The sequence below is a fragment of the Anas platyrhynchos genome, chromosome 11, assembly GCF_047663525.1.
Source record: "Anas platyrhynchos isolate ZD024472 breed Pekin duck chromosome 11, IASCAAS_PekinDuck_T2T, whole genome shotgun sequence".
NCBI lineage: Eukaryota > Metazoa > Chordata > Aves > Anseriformes > Anatidae > Anas > Anas platyrhynchos.
The window spans coordinates 16863304-16882946 of record NC_092597.1 but is presented as its reverse complement, the minus strand read 5'-3'; the positions used below and the strand labels follow the sequence as shown (position 1 = coordinate 16882946).

At 46.6% G+C, this 19643-nt stretch overlaps 1 protein-coding gene across 5 annotated transcripts in view; it reads left to right on the top strand.

The window, feature by feature from the left end:
• Nucleotides 1–19282, top strand: part of MINAR1 (membrane integral NOTCH2 associated receptor 1) — a 62476-nt gene extending 43194 nt beyond the window's left edge. The window contains exons 1-5 of one of the 5 annotated variants that reach the window (XM_072043345.1): nt 160–290; nt 747–1051; nt 8072–10415; nt 11696–11950; nt 15944–19282. In XM_072043345.1, the coding sequence (XP_071899446.1) occupies nt 8118–10415; nt 11696–11950; nt 15944–16141 (2751 nt within the window). In that variant the 5' untranslated portion in view covers nt 160–290; nt 747–1051; nt 8072–8117 and the 3' untranslated portion in view covers nt 16142–19282. Of the gene's footprint in view, nt 1–159; nt 291–746; nt 1052–1538; nt 1875–8071; nt 10416–11655; nt 11951–15943 lie in introns of those variants that run through there. The other 4 variants (XM_072043346.1, XM_027466301.3, XM_005030686.6 and 1 more) reach the window with 4 other exon arrangements.
• The last annotated feature ends 361 nt before the right edge of the window (nt 19283–19643 follow it).

The following is a 19643-nucleotide window of genomic DNA, read 5'->3' as shown; positions in this document are numbered from 1 at the left end:
TGCCAAGCACCGTGAGCTGATGCTCACCTGGCTTTCCCTCCAAGGAGGAGCTCAGGATGTGGTGCTTGGGGGCACCCTGTCAGACAGGAGGTTGTCAATCAGTCCTCCTCTTTCACAACTGCACTATTATTTTTATTTCTTTAATTTCTAGCAGACCAGCTTTTGTTAGGGGAGCCAACCCTGGAAACCTGTCACCGTGGGCATCATCAGTGTGGCTCCTGCCTTTAGAGCTTCAGTCAAATAGTGAGCCAGGGCTAAACCACATAACATCAGCCAGACCTGGACTGGTGGTGAGAAACATTTCCTACTTCTGCCTTGGTATTTGCAATTCTGAGGGGTAGAGAGAGCTTTCTGGTGAATTGTGCCCATTCCTGTGACCTGGTGGCATGCTCTATAGGACGTGGTATAGGGCTGAAATCATCCAAGCGTGCAATTTGCAAGTAAATGGTTCCTTACGGCACAAAACCAGCTGAAGGAAGCATGCAAAATGGGGCTCAAGGACATTGCCTCTTTCACTGCTGATAAGTAGCGGGTAAGAATAAATGTAGTTCAGACACCTTCTTCTTCCATTTGCAAAGAAGTATGCTTGCCTTCTCCTCTTGTATTGGTTGTTGTATGCATAAGTGCCTTTATAGATATTATATGCACACTGAATCACATACGGTGTTCCTCAAAGTCAGTGGAAGGACTTGCACATCAGTGGGTTTCTGACAAAAAACCCTCTCCTGATCCCTTGTTTCTTCCAGAAAAGCAGAGATCTGTACCCAAGGTTGTCAGAGCACAGAAAACACACAGCTTTATGCCAGTTTGCCCAGAGTGGTGTGATGTCCGTGGTGTGTTTGTGCATGCAGCCCTTCCAATTGCTTCGTCTGGGAGAGAAAACCCGATATTCCACCTCCTGAAGGTTACTAATGAAGCAAAAAGTCAAGGCTTTGACATCTTACTGCTTTATTCACCCGGCAACACCTCTATTAAAAACTCTCTGCAGTACTTTCTGGGTGGCACAGCAAGTTGGCCACCAGCCGGGAGAGAAGCCCCGCTGGGACATGAGGTAAGCTCCTTACCTAACGCCATGCCTTGCATGACCCCCGAGGTGGGGACAACCACGTTGTGTGACCCACACAATGCCCTGCATGTGGTGGCACATGCCAGTGACTCCTGTCCAAGCTAGGGCCACCATCCCTTTATGTGAAAGGAATTTGGGTACCACTGGCAGCAGCCACCCATGTGCCCCAAGCCCGTTGCCCCCTGAGCACCGTGGGCACGCAGGGATGGGTGCTGGGGGAGCGATGTCCTCCCCACCCAGACACAAGTGGAGAGATGCTTCATCCATCACATCTTTCCCAAATTCTAGGGGATTTGGGGTGCAGCAGGGTGGGGTGGGAATAGCAGGGCTGAAATTGGGGCCGCAGCTGGGTGCCTGCTTCCCCCCCTCCCCCCCACCCCGCCTCCTGGGGGCTCTGGGTGGCTGTGAGAGCTGCCGGTGCGAGTGCAAGAAGAGTAAATAAAATAGTCGGGAAGGGTTTGCAAAGCCCGAGCGAGCATCCCCGGTGCCGCAGCGCTGGCTCCCGCCGGGCCGGGCCAGGGCTCCCTCCCGCAGCTGCGGGCTCGGGGGCGGCGCAGGGAGGCTCGGCTTGTGCAGCCCCCTCCCTCCTCTCCTCCTCCTCCTCCTCTTCTCCTCCTCCTCCTCCTCCTCCTCCCATGCCAACCTGCTGCCGCCTTTGTCAGCGCAGCCCGGCGCTATGGCATCCTGCTGGGGCTTCAGGCTCGGGCTCTTCCTCCTCCTCCTGCTCTTCCTCCCGGCTGGCAAGCGGCTGCTGCAGCGGCAGGGCCAGCCCTGACGGGCACGAAAGAGGCAGGCGGAGCCCCCCCAGGTGAGCCCCAGGTGCCGGGGGGGGGGATGCAGAAAGGGGCACCGGGGACAAGCGCTCCCCAGCCCCCGGGGAGGATGCGGGGACATGGGGGGGGACAATGGGGGTGGCCTCAGCACCGGCACCCCCCGGGGGTGGGGACGCGAGGGGGTGCAGGTTGGAAGCCCCCCGAGGTGACACCTCTTGGTCGGGACTCAAAGAAAGGGGGGGGACTCCAAAATCTTACAATTCAGTGACTTCGGCAGCTGCGCTTCGGTCCCGCACTGCTGGAGCTGTCTGCGGGCAGCTGGAGGGGAGAGAGCGGGGGACCCCCAGCCTGCACCCCCAAATCCTTACCGGGAAGGGATGGGGACCACCGGGGATGCTGCACCCACTGGTAGGGGGGGGAACGGTCTGAGCAAAGTCAGCTCTGGGGTGGCAGCGGGGGGTGTGGGTTGGCCATGCAGAGACGCAGGCTGAGCACAGAGGGAACGAATCGCTCAGAGCTCTCCGGATCTATCTGATGGTGTTTGCAGGGGTGTCCCCCATTGTGCAGGAATTTGGGGGGAAAAAACGAACTCGGATGTGCTCTAATAACGCACCGACAGGAGAGCGTTTGTGTGTGTCTGTATGGGCCGATAGTTGGCGAAGGATGGCCGGGAGCATATGATGCAGTAATAATTCAAGTAATTTACTGCACGGGTTTGGACTGATCGACTGCACTTTTCCAGACCATGTAGAAACCTTAACCTGGGTTATGTAACTGAACACTACAAATAATAAACCTGATGTGATTGTGCAATGGCAAGCCCTGTTCGACCTGAGTGCTGACACCGCTGCGGGGGCACGCTGTCTTTACCCACAAGTTCCCCACCAATTTGTGCCCTGTGAGGCTTTAGAGGCTGCTGAATTTTGCAGGGGGGCTGAAGTGCTGGGCAGAGTCCCTGTACAGCTCACCCTGCTTCTGCTGAGGAGCCTGGGTTTGCCTGTTTGTCCCCTTTTGGCTCTGGAAGAGAGAATAAAAATCCCGGCAGGGAGCCAGCACAGGTCCCTCCACCCTGCTCCTGCACGCCTGGGGGGACAGTCCCATTGAGACTGCATGAGCCCGGCTGCTCGAGAGGACTTTTCAGAGATGCTGAGAAGCCATCGTGGGGACGGGGCTCCAAAGTGCACTTTTTTCGTTATCTTTTTAATGGGCAGCAAAAGGCAGGGGGAGGAATAAGGTGTCCAGAAAGGGATGCTGGTTCTGCTGGGCGTGCACGGTGGAAGGCAGATGGAGATGAGGATGTCTGTCTGTCAGAAATTCCTTCGTGTTTTGACAGGGAAATGGATCCGTGAGTATGGGAGGAAACAAAACTGAATCCCATCTCCAAGCGTTGTGTGTTTCATGAGAGGCGTGCGCTGCCTGCCTTGTTTTATTGTATCTGGCGCTGGGAAGACAGGCTGAAAGATTTATGAGCTGAAGTTAATAGTAAAACAGCATATTACAGCCTCTGTATTAATGTTCTCCTGCGCTGAAGTAGCTTGCTCTTTCTGGGGGAATTTATGCAAGGATCGCTCGCTCTATCTGTCGTCGCGGTAATGGTATTATAGGGTGGCCCGTTAGTCACCGTGGGGGCAATCACAACAAGGATGCTGCCTCCCTTTCAGCGAATCAAAGGGAGAGGGAAATGATGACTCCAGCAACTCTACAGCCTGTGTGTTAGCTGCACCTGCTGTGGGCACTGGGAAACAGGGAGGACAAATGTCAGAGGCACCAAGAACAGCGAAGGAAATGAAGGAGGACATAGAGGAGGAAGATAACAGGAGCTGTCTGCCAGCAGCCACGATTCGGGCTCATCCAAGGCACCTTTTCAGTGCCAGTGGTGGGACTTTCTCTTGAATCACATCCTGAGGTTGATGTGCCCCGGTATGCGCTGCCCTTAGCAGATGCAGTGGGGGCTGAAGGTGCCACCTGGCATCTGGGAGCAGTGGCACTGATGAAATGAATTGCTCTGAATAGCAAATTTACAGGGGAACCAGCAGGCGGAGGGGACCCTCGCCCCAGTGCTGGTTCAGGGAGTTGAGGAGGGAAATTTTCTTCTGGCAGGTTTCCCTGGGCCACGGGGGAGAGATCTTACAGAGGATTGATTCCGAAAGACACCAGAAAATAGAACAGCATCTTCCCCTTGTGCAGCTGTGAGGGATGGAGGCTGCAATCGCAATACTCTTGGTCTGTGCCTCCAGAGGCTGAGGTAGCAGCTTGATGGTAAGAAGAGAGCTCAGTTCATTGCTTTGGTGCAGGGCAAGGAGGCATTGATTTGTGGTGAGCCCGGAGCTCATCTGCGCGCAGAGTCAGACCCCAGCGACTGGCCGTGCAATATGATGCTGTACGAGCCCGTGCTGCCATATAATGGTGCTGCCAGGGCTGCAAATGTCGAGCCTGAGGAGCTAAGTCACAGCCCCCCTCCCTGTGTCAATACGACAAAGTCATTAAGAGTGAAATGTTAAGTGGCTCATTTGGTCGGAGGCTGTCTGGCTGAGGATAAATAAGCAAGGTCCTGGCCCCGTGCCCGATTTTCTCCATGTTTCTGGAGATCAGTGGCAGTTTGGGGGGCGTAAAGGGTGCGTGGTGGTGCCGGGAGCAAAGATCAGGCAGGACTTTGATGGAATTGAGGCCATCTGAACAACCCCATGCTGCTATGTGTGCTGTGGGTACTTTCATTCGCTCTGCTGCTTTTGACTGGTTCACGACTCCGTACCCTCTCTGAAAGGTCTTCCTGTGCTCATTTTGGAGCTTTGCATTTACGTGCCAGGTCCAGGTCTATTCTGGTCCTGCTCTGAGAGGTGGTGAATGATCTTGGACCCAACAGCTGGGGTGGTGCCTGGCCGAATGCTTGATGCCTGGGACGTGGCAGCTCCCAGGGTGACTTGACATGAGATGGGAGCCTAATGTGCAGCTAAAAGGCACCAGCTTTGCCTGATTTTTGCATCTCTGACCCTGGAAGCAAGGTTTTAAGGCTTTGTCCTTAAGGGATATTACATCCTGTTCTGTTTCTTGTTCTGTTCTTTGCAGCCCGAATCTGCTGGGTGTTCCAGGGGCAGTGTTTCTGATGCTCTGGGACAAGAGAGCACACATTTCCATACCCAGCCTGAAGCCCAAAGGTATCTTTTACACCTGAGTGTGTTCACACCAGAAAGGTGTTTGTGAGCAGCCAAGGGACGAAGAGGAAATTATTCCAGCTCCTAGATATCTTGCTTTTCCTCAAGGCCTGCATCTAATTTTGCAACCTGCTTTTTCAATTCCCACCTCCCATAGCTGAGCCTCAGTTGAGTGAATTGGCCAAATTCCCACCTCTGTAGGCTCAGCTCTCTCCCAACGACCCTCGTCTCAAAGCTTCTGTCACCCCCTGTCCCCTCTCTGCTTTACAGCTGACTGCCACCTCCCAGGCTTGGCTCTGGGAAAGGAGGAGACAAACAAACTGGTCCCAGCCTGAGCTAGACCAGGTCTGGCAGAGCAACTCCATGTGGGATCCGTGCTTCAGTGCTGCTGCCTTATGGCTTAACCATGGGTTGGAGTCCCCAAACCAAGGCTCCTTGTTGGTACTGATGCAGCTAAGCAAAATCAATATGAGAGGAGGCATGTGGGGCTTCCTCTGAACCTACTGAAGATGTCAGCACACAGCACCTTTCAAAATCAGGCTGACCCAAGTTTTACCAACTCATAGGATTTGGAAACCTGAATGAAAGCTTGCAGTACTGTAAGAATGGCTTTATACAAAATAGAAAAATTCAAGAAATGCTACCCAGTTTACCCTCACTGGGGTGAGAGAGCACAGGCAGAATGCTGGGAAAGGAAGGGAACAAAATGGGTTGGCAGTTTTAAGAAGTATTTTATTGCAAACTAACTAGTGGTGTATTTTAGCAGGGCTGTGAGCGGGGTGCAGGCAGGGCTCTGGCAGGTCAGTGCAGGCAGAGCAGGGTGTGTGTCAGGCTGTGAACATGCATATCCAGGTGCAGGTTCTGTGAGAAGCTGTGAAGTTACAAAAGGGAGGAGATATTTGCTGTTGCTTGTATTCAGCACGGAGGTGACAAAAAGACAGATTTCCACTCCTGCCGCAAATGGCAGATTTATAACGTGCTGAAAATTGAGTTGCAGAGCCAGTCCCCTGGCAGCTGGGACTGTCTCTTACAAGCCCCACATTTGAAGTTTACTCCGGGAGTGCTTGGTGGCTTTGGTGGCAGGTAGAGCAGCTTGGACCCAGCCAGGGTGCTTCATTTCCTGACGGTGACATGTCAGAGAGATGCAAAGGCAGGCTGATAAAGAGGCTGTGCCTCCAAGCACACTCGGTTGATAAAGAGAGAAGGGATACAACCATCCTCCTCCAGCTTTTAGCATCACTTTCTGCAGCCAGGCGCTGAGCAATATAACATTTCTGCTCTCTTGTCAGTTAGCAGAAAAGCTTTGCTGCTGTGCATAATACAGGAGCTTTAAAAGCAAACATGCATGCTACGGAGGAGCTGGAAAATCCCTGTAGTCATTGGTTTCTGAGAGCGGTGTTTACAATCACAGGAATACATTCGTGCTGCTGCTCAACTTCTGATCAGAGGCAGCAGAAAGATGTTTCTTAAATAAACAGCCAAGTCTGCATGGAGATCTCCTTCAGATTCGTACAGGGAACTTGTTTTTCTTTTTTTCTCTCTGGAAGCTGCTGCTGTGGTGTTTGCTATGAAAGCTGATGTGCGGCAGCTTCTGACACCGCTGGTGATCAGCAGCATAATGTGGGGTCAGGACGAAAGGCTACAAGAGAGGGAGGAGTTGTTTAGGGTTCCTGGGACCATGCTCAGGAGTCCTGATGTTTTTGGGTGGGAATCGGCTTTATTAAGGAGTAATAAGAAACCTCGCAAGCCTGACTTGTGCTTTGCCACTCGGGTAGATATTCTGCTCTTGATGCAGATGGAGAGACTCGCTCCTGGGGTCATCGCAGGGTGGGAGTGAATGGGGGGAGGCACCAGAGCTCTTTGGGCAAGGAGAAATATCCTTGTCATTCCTGTCAGTAAGAATAACAAAGCGCCCAAACATAGGAACTGCAGCATCCCATGATCTGTCTGGTTTTGCAAACTGCCTCTCCTGGTAGCCAGCAGCAGACACCGACAAGAATATTCACTACAGGCAGATGAAAAATAACCTGCATCCCATCAGCAGCCTTTCTTAATCTATAATAGCTAGAGGTTGGTTTCCACTCTGAAAGCGGGGTTTTACATCCTTCCCAAGATGTTTGCTCGTGTTAGCTGTGCTTGCCTGAGCTATTCTTATTACCCATATAAATGTGCAGCCTTTGCTCTCCACCTCTGCCCTGGTTCTTCAGACCGGTGAATGAAGCTGCACTGCTTGGGTTTCTCTGGGAGCACATTACTGAAGAGGATGTACTCCGTCCTTGATATTTCTCAGTCTTCACATGCTCCTTGATTGGCAGACAGCCCTCTAACATCTGCTGGATTTGTTTCAAGATTCAGTGGGATATTTTATTTTTTAACTCTTCTGGCTCTTTTCTAAATTTTGCACTTTATTTATGAAATTGGGCTCAAAGATTTTCAGGTGTGGTGGAGCAGCTCTTCCATTGCTGAATCGTAAAGTCAGGAAAAGGTATTTCTGCAAAGAGTATCATACTATCTAGAAGAGATAATATAGAATGGAGAGTAATGTTTTTTAAAAAGCATGATGGTAATTACATGCTCAGATAACTTCTAGCGGAAAACTTCTAACTTTCTTGCTGTCAGAAAATCTTCCTGTGAGCATTTTGCAGTCAGTATGGAAACAGCTGGAGTTGTCATAGATCATCTCTGGTTACAGAACAGGGGTAGAATTATTGTCAAACAACTTGACACATCTGCACTTTCATAAGTTGATCAGATACTCTGTGAAAGCCCAGTAGCAAGCAGGCTGCCATGAGTTCAGCCCCTGCAAAGCTTCTGCTGTTTATTCACTTGCTCACTTTGGCAGTAGTGACACAAATGGGCCTCCTTGGATGAAATCCTGATCCCATTTAAGTATTACTGACTTCATTGATGCTTGGATTGCAGCCTTGGAGTTTGGAAACAAGAGGATGGGTTATACAACCAAGCCCTTGACTGCAAGGGGAAGGAAGGCAGGTCCTGTCTGTGGCTGAATTACAAGGTCCTGAATGTTATCTATGGGTGACTTAAAATCTTTTTTTGTTTGCTGTTGTGTGTTGTTGTAGAAGTGGAGCACAGTTTCCAGGATAAACAACAAAATACGCTTGAGCTATGGAGTCCAACCAGGAAACCTCACTCTTCCTGGTGAAGATCTTGGAGGAGCTGGACACAAAGCAGAACACCGTTTCTTACCAGGATCTCTGCAAGTCACTCTGTGCAAGGTTTGATTTGTCCCAGTTGGCCAAACTCAGAAGTGTGCTGTTTTACACTGCTTGCCTGGATCCTAATTTCCCAGCGACTTTGTTCAAAGACAAAATGAGATGCACTGTAAACAATCAGCAATCAAAGAAAATCATGGTTGCAGCAGATATAGTAACAATATTCAACCTCATACAAATGAACGGGGGAGTGGCCAAGGAGAAGCTTCCAGTTGCAAGGCAAAAAGTGAAGAAGAAAGAGTCCTTTGAGTCCTGCAGGTCTGACACGGAAATCTGCAACGTGGCAGACTGCGTGCCCAATTGTGAGCTGAACGACCAGGACTTTAACCAGGGCTTTCCGGTCAGAAGGTCTTCAAAATGCAGGAAGATGGACTGCAAAGACTGCCAACAGTTTGTTCCCTCTTCAGAACCCAACTTTTTGCTTGGGGTCAATAAGGAGATGAAGGGCCGGGCTGCCTCTCTGGATAGGCTTCAGGCACTGGCGTCCTACTCCATCGCCACGTCTCCGCCGTGTGAGATGCAGAGTACCTACTTCCCTATGAACATCGAAAATGAATCTATTTCAGACCAGGACTCCTTGCCAATAAGCGCAGGTCTGAAAGAAACCTTCATTTCAAATGACGAGCCGTTTGTGATGCAGTCGTGCATCCAGAAAAGGAATATATTCAAAGAAGATTTTCATAATCTGATTACAATATCTCCCAACTTAATACCGCCCAACAAAAAGCCAGAAGATGGACACAGAGAGCCTCAGAACAGGAAAGAAAGCTCTAAGCAGGCTTTCTTCAACCACAGCTTTGAAATGCCATACAGCAGCCAGTACTTGAATCCAGTTTATTCACCTATACCAGACAAAAGACGAGCGAAGCATGAAAGCCTAGATGATCTTCAAGCTTCAACGTATTTTGGCCCAACTACGATTCTTGGGCCTCAGGACAACAAAAAGTGGACAGGAAAACCAACTAAACAAACTGCCTGGCCAGCTAAAAGCTGGAGTTTAAATACTGAGGAGGTACCTGACTTTGAACGATCATTTTTTAATAGGAAGCAGTCAGAAGAGAAGACGCGCTACCAGAGCTCGAACAACCCATCTCCAAACTTTCCTTCAGCAGACAGGCATCAGGCCTACCTAAATGCAAAGGACCAGCAACCAATTATGCAGACAAATTATGCTGTGAAACAAAATGGGCATAAACCCAAGGAAATTCCCTCCATTCTAGATGTGGAAAAACATGAGCCAGTCAAAAAGTTTAAGGACAAAAGCATTAATTGTACTTCTGTTCAGATCTTAAGCATTGACAGGACCACGAGTGTTGGGACACAAACGGAGCAACAGGTCCTGGACCACAAAAAATGCAAGGATTTGTGTACACCAGGCCAAGCCAAGTATGGAGAGAGGCACTCCCTTAAGCACTCGGATGATGACTCTGAAATCGTGAGTGATGATATCAGTGACATTTTCCGATTTTTAGATGACATGAGTATCAGTGGGTCCACGGGAGTGATGCAGTCTTCATGCTACAACAGCACTGGCTCCCTGTCTCAGGTGCATAAATCAGACTGTGACAGCTCGCCTGAGCACAATTTGACTAAAATCTCCAACGGGAGTGCCTGCAACAAATTAGAAAAAGTGGTCCGGGCAGATGTCAGTAACACGGACGATGAACTGAAAACAAGTGTCTGCAAATTGGTTTTGAGGATTGGTGAAATAGAGAAGAAACTGGAGTCTCTCTCAGGTGTCCGTGAAGAAATCTCCCAAGTCCTGGGAAAATTAAGCAAGCTGGATCAAAAAATTCAGCAGCCTGAGAAGGTCAGTGTACAAATAGATCTTAATTCACTGACAAGTGAGGCCGCGTCAGATGAAAGTAACTCCCCGCAGATATTTCAGTGCCACAACACTCCTCATGGAGGCAAGCTGGAGAATAATCCAGAGTGGTGCTGTTCAGATGCCAGTGGAAGTAACAGCGAAAGTCTTCGAGTAAAAGCCTTAAAAAAAAGTTTATTTACTAGAAGGTCATCGAGATCATTAACAGAGGAAAATAGTGCAACAGAATCCAAAATAGCAAGTATTTCAAACTCTCCCCGAGACTGGAGAGCTATTACTTATAGCAACCAAGTTGGCATTACAGAAGAGGAGATGAAAGAGAGAGATGGAGGAGAAAATAAAGACTGGCACAGGAAATCTAAAGAGGTAATTTCAACCTTAACTCACATAATAAGCACTTGAAAATAATCTAGTTATGAATGTCTTCCGCAGTCATCACAAGCCTCGGGGTATGACAATGCTTTGCCCCGCCATATTATGCCTGTCTTTATTGTTATCATAATTGAGTGATTTTGTACCTATATGTTCTTGCTTGGCAGCTGCAATATGGTCAAGCTGTTCCTAAAAGCACTTTGCTCTTTTGAAAAGGGAGGGGGGTAATTTGGGTGAAATCTTCGAAAGAGGATGATGTTCTTCATCATCATCATCAGGGGCGATATAATGGAGGCTGGGTAATTAACTTGGTGAAAAGAACGTGAGGAAAATTGTTACAGTCTGAAACTCTCCGGAGGTTGGTTTAGAAGGGATATTTTGAAATTGCATTGTGATGGCTTTTATCAGAGAGTACATGCATATTTAAAAGGCAACAAAGTAGATTTGTGGATTCAAATCCACATGTTGAGGGTTATTGTGTCTGTTTTGTGGAAGTGGAGCCCACTGGAGAGGGCTGGGGATCCTTCAGCTACACGGTCTATCAGGAACATGTGGTGGGCACGCTGTGCTTCCTTGGGAGGGGGATCAAAGGCAAAGCATGACTGAGGAAGGAGAAGATGAGGTTTGATGGGCGTAAGTGCAGCTGGATTGAACGAGAAAGCATAAACTATGGTTTATTAGCAGGTTTCAGATGGGGAAAGGGGTTACCTTTATCAAGACCAAACCCTGGCATTTCTGTACATTGGTCTGCCCAGAATGAAGTAAAGACTTTGAAGGTCCCTTCCTCACTGCTGCGGTAGACCACAGCTGATGCTGGATTAGTAGCATGGATGATGTGGTGCCAAGGGGGTAGCTCCTGGAGGATCCCCTCATGAGGAGCCCTGTTGAGATTTGATCTGGAAACACAAATCTTGAAGCTTGCGTAGGGCTCCGAGCTTTACCAGATCAGCTAGGCATTTCTGAATGTTTGGGGCTATTTTCAGAATAGTTTTATAACCTGTAAACAATACAAAACCTAAATTTCATCTTCTGCATGAGCTTTGTGTTCATGTTATGGAGAGTCATCTGTAAAATACCTCTTTGATCTGGTTGTGAGAAGAGGGTGGGCAAACAGATTAAATCCACCATCCAAAAACTTTGTTCTGGCTGATACTTCTCTTATCTTGGATTAAGCAGTATCATATAGTGAGTCTGAAAGGAATATCCTTGTCCTTTGTGTTTAACCCCCTCATAGTCCTGTTTCTTTTCTCAAATTCTTTTGAACCCTATTGCAGGCAGACAGGCAATACGAAATCCCACAGCCACATAGACTCTCTAAACAGCCAAAAGATGCTTTCTTGATTGAACAAGTCTTTAGTCCTCATCCCTACCCTGCATCACTCAAGTCACACATGAAAAGCAACCCGCTCTACACAGACATGAGGCTGACGGAGCTGGCTGAAGTGAAACGTGCCCAGCCATCGTGGACCATAGAGGAATACACAAGGAATTCGGGGGATAAAGGCAAGATTGCAGCATTGGATCTACAAGTGAGTCCCATTTGTTTAATTTGAATGGCTTGTTTGTGAATCGATGTTACCAGAAAATGAATTTAATAAGGGATTTGGATAGCTCAGAAAGGAGCTGTGCGGTGTTGAGCCTCTAATCTTGCTGATCCCTATCCATCTTGGCTAAGGACAAAGAAAAATGTGGATGTTTGATTGCAGAGTGATGATCCTTGACAGGTTGGTGCTTCCACTTTGTTCTGTAATGGAGAGATGTCTGCTAAGCCATCACACTGTTGTTAACTCTAAAGAAAAGGCTGGGGATAAAGGGATGGACAAAAGGGGGAGGTGAAACTGGTCCCTAATCACAGTAAGGTGGTGGTGCAGAATCTGGCATTGCTGCTTTTTCTTTTATCCTTGTTCTCTCTGAATTGTTCACAGAGAATTTAAGTGTTAACACTTTTCCATTTTGCTAGGAACATGAAACAAAATATTTGTAGAAGACATTCAATACCATGACTCTTTTTGAAATACATCCCTGTTTGAAGCTCTGAAGTGGCTGTTGGAAACTACAGTCATGTTAAGGGCAGATCAGTTAATGGTGGGTCTTGTTCATATTTTAGTTCAGCTTGGAAATGTGCCTTTGAGGTAGATCTCCCAATGGTCTCTGCTTGGGAGAGTGATTTCTGAGAGTGGAAATTGAGTTTGTTTGTTTGAAACTACACCACATGTGGTGTTTCCTGAGTAAACAATGCATTCCCAACCACTAATAGGCCAGCCCAGACCTTGTCCAGAGCTACCTCCTTCCCTTCAAAGGCAAAAGGGGAGACCCTGTGTCTTCACCATTTCTTTGCTGCTTTGTTCCTACCAGGTTGCACAACTTGCCAGTGCAGACATAGCCTACATAGCTACATAACCTACAAAGAATAACCAGGCTCTTTTTCCTGATTAGTCTGATAAACACAAAACATCTTCTAGGCGGAAAGATCTCTGAGCTTAAAAGGGAAGCATAAAGAATGTAATCCAAAATGTGTAAAAACCAAACAGATGTTGCAGTATTGTGTCCTGAAACACAAAAAGCATCACATAATGAAATCAGCCCTGGCTCATGGTGTATTGCCTGTACACATTTATATAGCAGCATGCAGAGCCAGCGGAGGGGACTGGTGCTGCCCTCAGATGTCTTGGGCTGGAATTTGCTTGTGCAGGAATTTGTTCAGACTGCATTAACCTCCAGGCTATACTGGGTCTGGCTGGGATGTTAACTTTCCCTGCAGCAGCCCACACAGGCTCAGCTCTTGCAAGTGTCCTTGACCTCACCAGCCTCTGCTCCTTGCTGCACTAAAGCATGCCTGGAGAGAAACCGAGTAGCACAGGGACCAGGCTGCATCTTGCCTCAGCTGCCTGCTGCTGTTTGGGATTTAAAAGCATCAGAGGGGTTACTAAATGCCTATTCCTGGCATTGCAGACCATATGCTGGAGTAGGAATAGACTGAAAGAAGTTCCTCTGCAGTATGCAGCCACAAAGCATCCCTTACCTGCTGTGTGGAGGCAACAGGGGAGGTGATATTTGGAAGCACAGCTCCCCTGAGAGAAGTGTTCTCCATCTGGTCCTTGTAGGACTGTTCCCTTCCATGTAAGCAGCTCTGCATGACTGTGAGCAAACCAGAGAAAGCAGCTTATTGCCATCATTTATCTTTAGGATAAAGGTGATAAAACTTTACGGGTTTGATTCTCTCCCTGCAAAAGGACTGTCAGAATTGCATCTACTCTGCAAAACCCATGTCTAGACTTTATAATAGAGCTTACTGACAAACTTAAAAAATAGACACAGACTGATGAGTGGGTTTTTTCCTAGTGATTAACTTTATTAGAACTGAAAGTAAATACATTATGCTTTAATGAACATTCCTACGTCTGGCAATGAAATGGGAAAGGAAGCTGATTAACAGTAATGGGCCTTTTTAATAATGCATCTTCCTTCTGAAGTAGTTAAAAGGTCAATATCAAGGCAGAGAGGTCCGAAACTATAATTTCCTTGAAGCATAGTTGTCATTTATTTCTTTATTTATTTTTAACCTTGATTTGCTCCTTTAAAAATTCTCCCAGTCTTTCTTAAAACAGAAATTGCAAAAAACTGTGGTCAGGCCAAAGCTTGTCCCAGCACAGGGTCTGTGTAAGATCTCATCTCTTTGCCCTGCGTATGATGAGCCACAGGGCAGAAGCATTCAGCCAGACTATTTTTTTCTGATGCCCTTAGAGATGAGGTTGCTGTTTTATTTCTGGTTTTCTCTTCAGAAGGCTGGAATAGGTCATTCACAGATCGAACGGTACACTCTCAAGACTCAGCTTGATGGTCTCTGCTTCAGAGTACAGGCACTATCATAGAGATCTCCATTAATTGTTCATAAAACTGTTGCTTAATTTTAGTTGTTTATTTCTGGGGCAGCTATAAAACCACTTCTTGTAGTAGTTCTGTACATAAAGCAAATAGTGCTGTCAGGCAAAGCAAGGTTTCAGCTGGTAGCTCATGGCCACAAAATCTGAATTAGCCAATTAAAGGCTTACCCAAATCCCTCTCGAGTCTGCTGGAGTTTCGTTGTGCTGGGTCCAGTGAGCTTTGGATCAGACCCATTGCAAGCACAAAAGAGGTATGTGTTGGTATTCTCACCGGAACATTTCTGTATGGAACCTTTTTCAGTTGTTAAAGAATTGGCCTTTTGGAGCCTCAGACACAGGAGACAGCTTCAAGGAAAAGCTGTCATTTTTCAAACATTTTTTTCTCCTCTTCTTCACATTTTTGCTTTATTTCGTTCTTCTGGTAAGTGTGATATAGTGTCTAGTGTTGGGTTTTCCCTTTTTTCCCCCATTTTACCTTAGAGACAGGACGAAAGGAAAAAAAAACAACCAAGGTGGAAATGCAAAGCATGAAGAGATTGAAAATTCTAAGGAAGAAAAGAAGACAAAAAGAAAAAAATAAAAACACCTATGAAATGCAACATTCAAATGAAGGCACTGATAGAGTCCTCCAGGTTGCCTTTCATTTTGTGCCCAATTCAGATTTCAGATTTCTTTTTTTTTTTTAATTTTTATTATTTTTATTTTTTTTCCACACAGAGAGAATTGGATCAGACTTTGACAATGAGCAGAGTATTGTCTCCTGTGGAAATGTAGTTGGTGTCCTTGGGGTTAAATGGTCTCACCTGTAGAGATGGTCTGGAGATGGTGTAATATGGAGTATAAAATCTTGTGCTGTGTGTCCAGATCCTCCTCTTGCCTGAAAAACTGAGAGAGCATCTTGCTGAGTGCATGGTGCTTTCCCTAGCTGCTGTCCCTCATTCCTGTGTGGTTTTTGGTTTGAAGAAACAGGTTGGCTCCTGAAAGACAAGAAAACTCGTGAGATCTTAACATCACCTGTGGCATGTATGAGGTATGTGTACCTCAATGCCACATGGAAGAGTAATGCTGCAGCACTCATTGCTGTATGTGGTGACCTCTTCCATGGGCAGAAGGGAGGATATGGCAGAAAATAAAGTTGTGCAGGGAGGGTGAGGAGACCTGCCTTTGCAGACAAGTCATGGTAGCAAAATTAGGGTTAGCTTTGTAAAATGTAGTTCATAAGGAGTGTGTGTGTTAAGAACATTTCTCACCAGCTGGGCTTTAATAATTTAAAAAGCAGTAACAGACCAGTAGTTGCTGACATCTCTGCTGTCTAGCAGATAAAAGAGATCTTATTTAAATGCCACCAAGGATGACAAAGTTTCCGGCAAATCAGAAATATGTCAGGGATTTTGAAGCAGAATTAAACTGTTGCGAGAGTTTATTTTTTGCAGTGTTTTATTGCCACTTTCATCAGCCTTATGGAACTGGGACCTGGAGAAATGGAGTTGAAGGGATGTGAGCTGCAGCAATAACCCACTTTATCCTGACAGCAGACCCAGATGCAGCTGGGAGGCCTCCAAGCACACCTGCTTTATTTACTTATTTTATTAATAACAGATCCCAGGCAATTAACAATTGTTTCCTTTTTATTTTTAGACTCAAGAATCTTTAAACCCAAACAACTTAGAATACTGGATGGAAGACATTTATACTCCTGGCTATGATTCCTTATTAAAACGCAAAGAAGCTGAGTTCAGAAGAGCAAAGGTTTGCAAGATAGCTGCCCTAATAGCAGCGGCAGCTTGTACAGTTATTCTGGTCATTGTAGTTCCCATTTGTACAATGAAATCCTGAATACGTGGACAGACTTGTGACTCCCAGCTGTGTGCATCTCAGATAGCTCATTCTGTGTTTCAAGCGCCTGATGGCAAAACTGTAAGGAATTTGCGAAGGAAGAATGTTCTGAGGATATCCTGGTGGAGATTGCCGTAAACGTAGACAGAACACAAAACGATGAGAGGAACAATTTTTTTTTGAGAAGTATTATTTTAAATAACAGAGCATGTGGCGGAGCTGATGGGAACTCGGTTCGATTTTTATGCATTTTTAAAAGTGCAATATTTTTTTTCCTAAAGAAACAATATAATGTTTTACAGAATCAGAGACTGACAAGGATCCAGGCAAAAGGGGAAGGTTGTCTGAGCTATGTTGCATTTACTGGAGGTGTGAGTACCTGGAGGTAGCACTGTATAGAAGGGAACATTCTATATGCATTACACCGGGGAGCTAAGAACGTCTTAAAGCTCTCTACAATGTAGAAAACTCTGAATGTATTGTATTTATTTATAGCATTTATGTATTTCATGATCATTTGATTGAAAGCAGACTGTGTAGCCATGAACAGAGTTCATTCCTATGTTCAGATTAAAAAGGGCTTTTTATATTTGGTCTTGCCCTAAGACCCACTCTATCATCACTGAGTACTTAGATAAGTGCAATGTGCTGCAGACCAAAAAGATTATGTTTTAAAGCAATCAAAAGAGGTTTTAGTTGCTTCTGTTGAATAACATTTGCATAGAGCTGGCAAACATGCCTTGCCAAAAGGGTATTCTTTACCTCTGCAGACAGTGAAACTGTCTCAATTTCACTCCTGCCAGCAAGCAAAGCTGGCAAATCCAAGCAACACTCAGTTAAAGTTCTCATAAATGTAATCTGAACAGTTATAATTTTGTCACAAAGTCTTCGTGCCTTTTTTTAGACTGTAGATGAACCAGAACTGTTTAATTTTGCTATTTTGAGCCCATAACATAAATCACAACATAATGGGTACTAATGGAGGTTCTCTTCCCGCAAGCCTTCTATACAGTTCAGATTGCTCCTCAGATTGCAGGGCTGGTGGTTACTGAGCACTTACATTAAGGGCACAGTCTTCCAGCACGGGTGGAAACTTGCTGTTAGTGCGATGCATTCAGCACAGGGAGCTTGTCTGCTTCCCCTAGTGCTAATGTACTTAGGAATGATGGTTGACTCTGCTGGACAGCAAGCAGTCTGTAACCCCACGAGAAACATCCATTTAATGCTTTATCCCAAATGCACGTAGCAGGTTAAAAGGACTTCTCGAGTTATGATAGAAAGGGTGTGCCATGGTTAGTGAAAGCAAACGCCCAGACAGTATTTCTCTTCTGTCATGAGTGGATTGGGGGAGGGAGGGAGGTGTTAAAAAAATAAAAAAAATAAAAAAAATCAGGAAATAATGTGAACTTGCTGGTCCTCTAAGGGGAAGGTGATTCTTGTGGTGAAAGCTCTTTCTGGAGGTTTGTTGGGTTCCTTTGGAAGCAGCCCCCTGGTCACACCGCAGCTGAGAGCATCCCCTGCCCACCTGTCTGGCACTTGAGCTGCTGGGGTTCTCTGGGATCATGGGGTGTGCACCCTAAACCTGCACCTGCCTGGTGCAATTCTGACCCAAATTCTGTGGTTTTGGCCCCTTCCTGATACCAAGATTTCTCTCTGCTTCCAGATGCTGCATGATGGAGTCACAGCAGGGAGGGAGTAATTCGCACCGTCTATTTTGGGCTCCCCTTAGGCCTTCAATCACGGTGTGATTCAGAGCACCTAAGTTTAGGAGCTCAGGATCCATACGTAGTAAATATAGACAGGTAGAGAAACCTCCAGGGATGTTTCAGAGCTGCCAGCAAGATGTCTAATATTAGACATGTGAACGCACTCCACGGGGGCATTGCTCTGCAGTTTACCTTATGCACAATTTAGGTTGGTTGTGTACGTAGAAATCTCTTCCTGGTTCCAGGCAGCATCAGGAAGACCTCAAGTCCCTCATTGGCCTCACTACAGCAAGCAGGAGATGTCAGAAATAAGCAGAGTGGCTCCGTGGTTGCAGAATCAGATCCCATCTGCTCATGCTGGCAGAGTTGTGTCCCTCGGAGGGCGCAGGATGGGTGCTGGATGGACACCGGACAGACACACGGCCTCCACCAACCCCATCTCTGCCAACACGAGTGGTCTGACCCTGTGAGACCCAAACCTGCCAGCTGAAATCAGCAGTCTTAGCAATTTACTTTTAGGAAATATCTGATTATCTGAGATATGGAAAAGATGCAGGTAATGGTATTGATCGCGGGCAGGTTGGGGCTGTGCTTGCACTGCTGCATTAGAGGAGGCTGAAGGGCCCCTGCTTTGTGTGTTTAGGGGTTGCCATCAGCTCCACAGAAGTGCTGAGTGCTGGCACAGGAGGAGCTTTTGCATTAGGGATGCCCAAAATCACAAGAAGGATTTGGGAGGCGATGGAGTCATGGGTGATGTGGAGCTGGTCTGACCCAAGCACTCAGCACCCTGAGCATCCACAGCACCCCTGACCGACTGAGGTGCTTTTGCCCATCCTCCCTTTGCATAGGCATCCGGTGGCACCCATCCTCATTGAGACAGTAATTTCCCTGCCCAGGGATTGGCACAAATCCCCTGTTTGGAGCTTGACTCAGCTCCTGCAACCCCTGTGAGCATCCCAGCAGTGCTGAGAGCCTGAGGGGAGAGGGGAAGACAGAGCCTGGCTCCACCCCTGCACCCCACAGATACCTCCAGGAGCTGCTGCCTTGCCTTCCCCAGGGGATGATGGCCATCCCTAGGCATTCCCAGGAGGTTCTACATCTGGCCAATGTATTTTTGCTTAAAATAAGTAAGGTGGTGCAGCAGTGGGTGGCCACCACCAGGGGAGAGCTGCTCAGGAAGGAGGGACCCTGCGGTTCTGCACAGAGTGTATCAGCTAGGGGAAATCCTGACCATATTAACCTGCGAGAATATTGTGATCGACCTTGTGAACCAGTTATCAACTAGTATATGCTGTATACTACATGATAGACTTTTGTATTAAAAAAACAATAAAAAATAAATTAAAGCTATAGGTACATTGTAATCCTTGGTGTGATTGAAAAAAAAGTGTCCTAGATTGTATTACTTAATTAAAATAATGATGAGCATATTGAACTGTTTTTCGTATTTATGCCTTATAAACTTGATATATTACACATGATAAAATGCAACTGCAAGAATTATAAAAAAAAATAAATACTATTTGAGGGGCAAATCTCATTTGCTTTTCCTAAAACAAAAGTACTGCTCAAATCAGCTCAATAAATCATGTGCGTAGAAAAGCAAGAGCAGGATCTGTCCCCAAATGACTTTTTAGGATTTTTTTTTTTTTTAAATGGGGCTTTGGTTAATGTACTATGTAATAATTTTATTTTATAAAGTTACTGTACAATGTTGCCTTTTGGTTCATTTAAATATAATACCAAATAAATTTGAAAAATTACAGCGTCCCAAGTTTTAATGAAACAGTTATAAT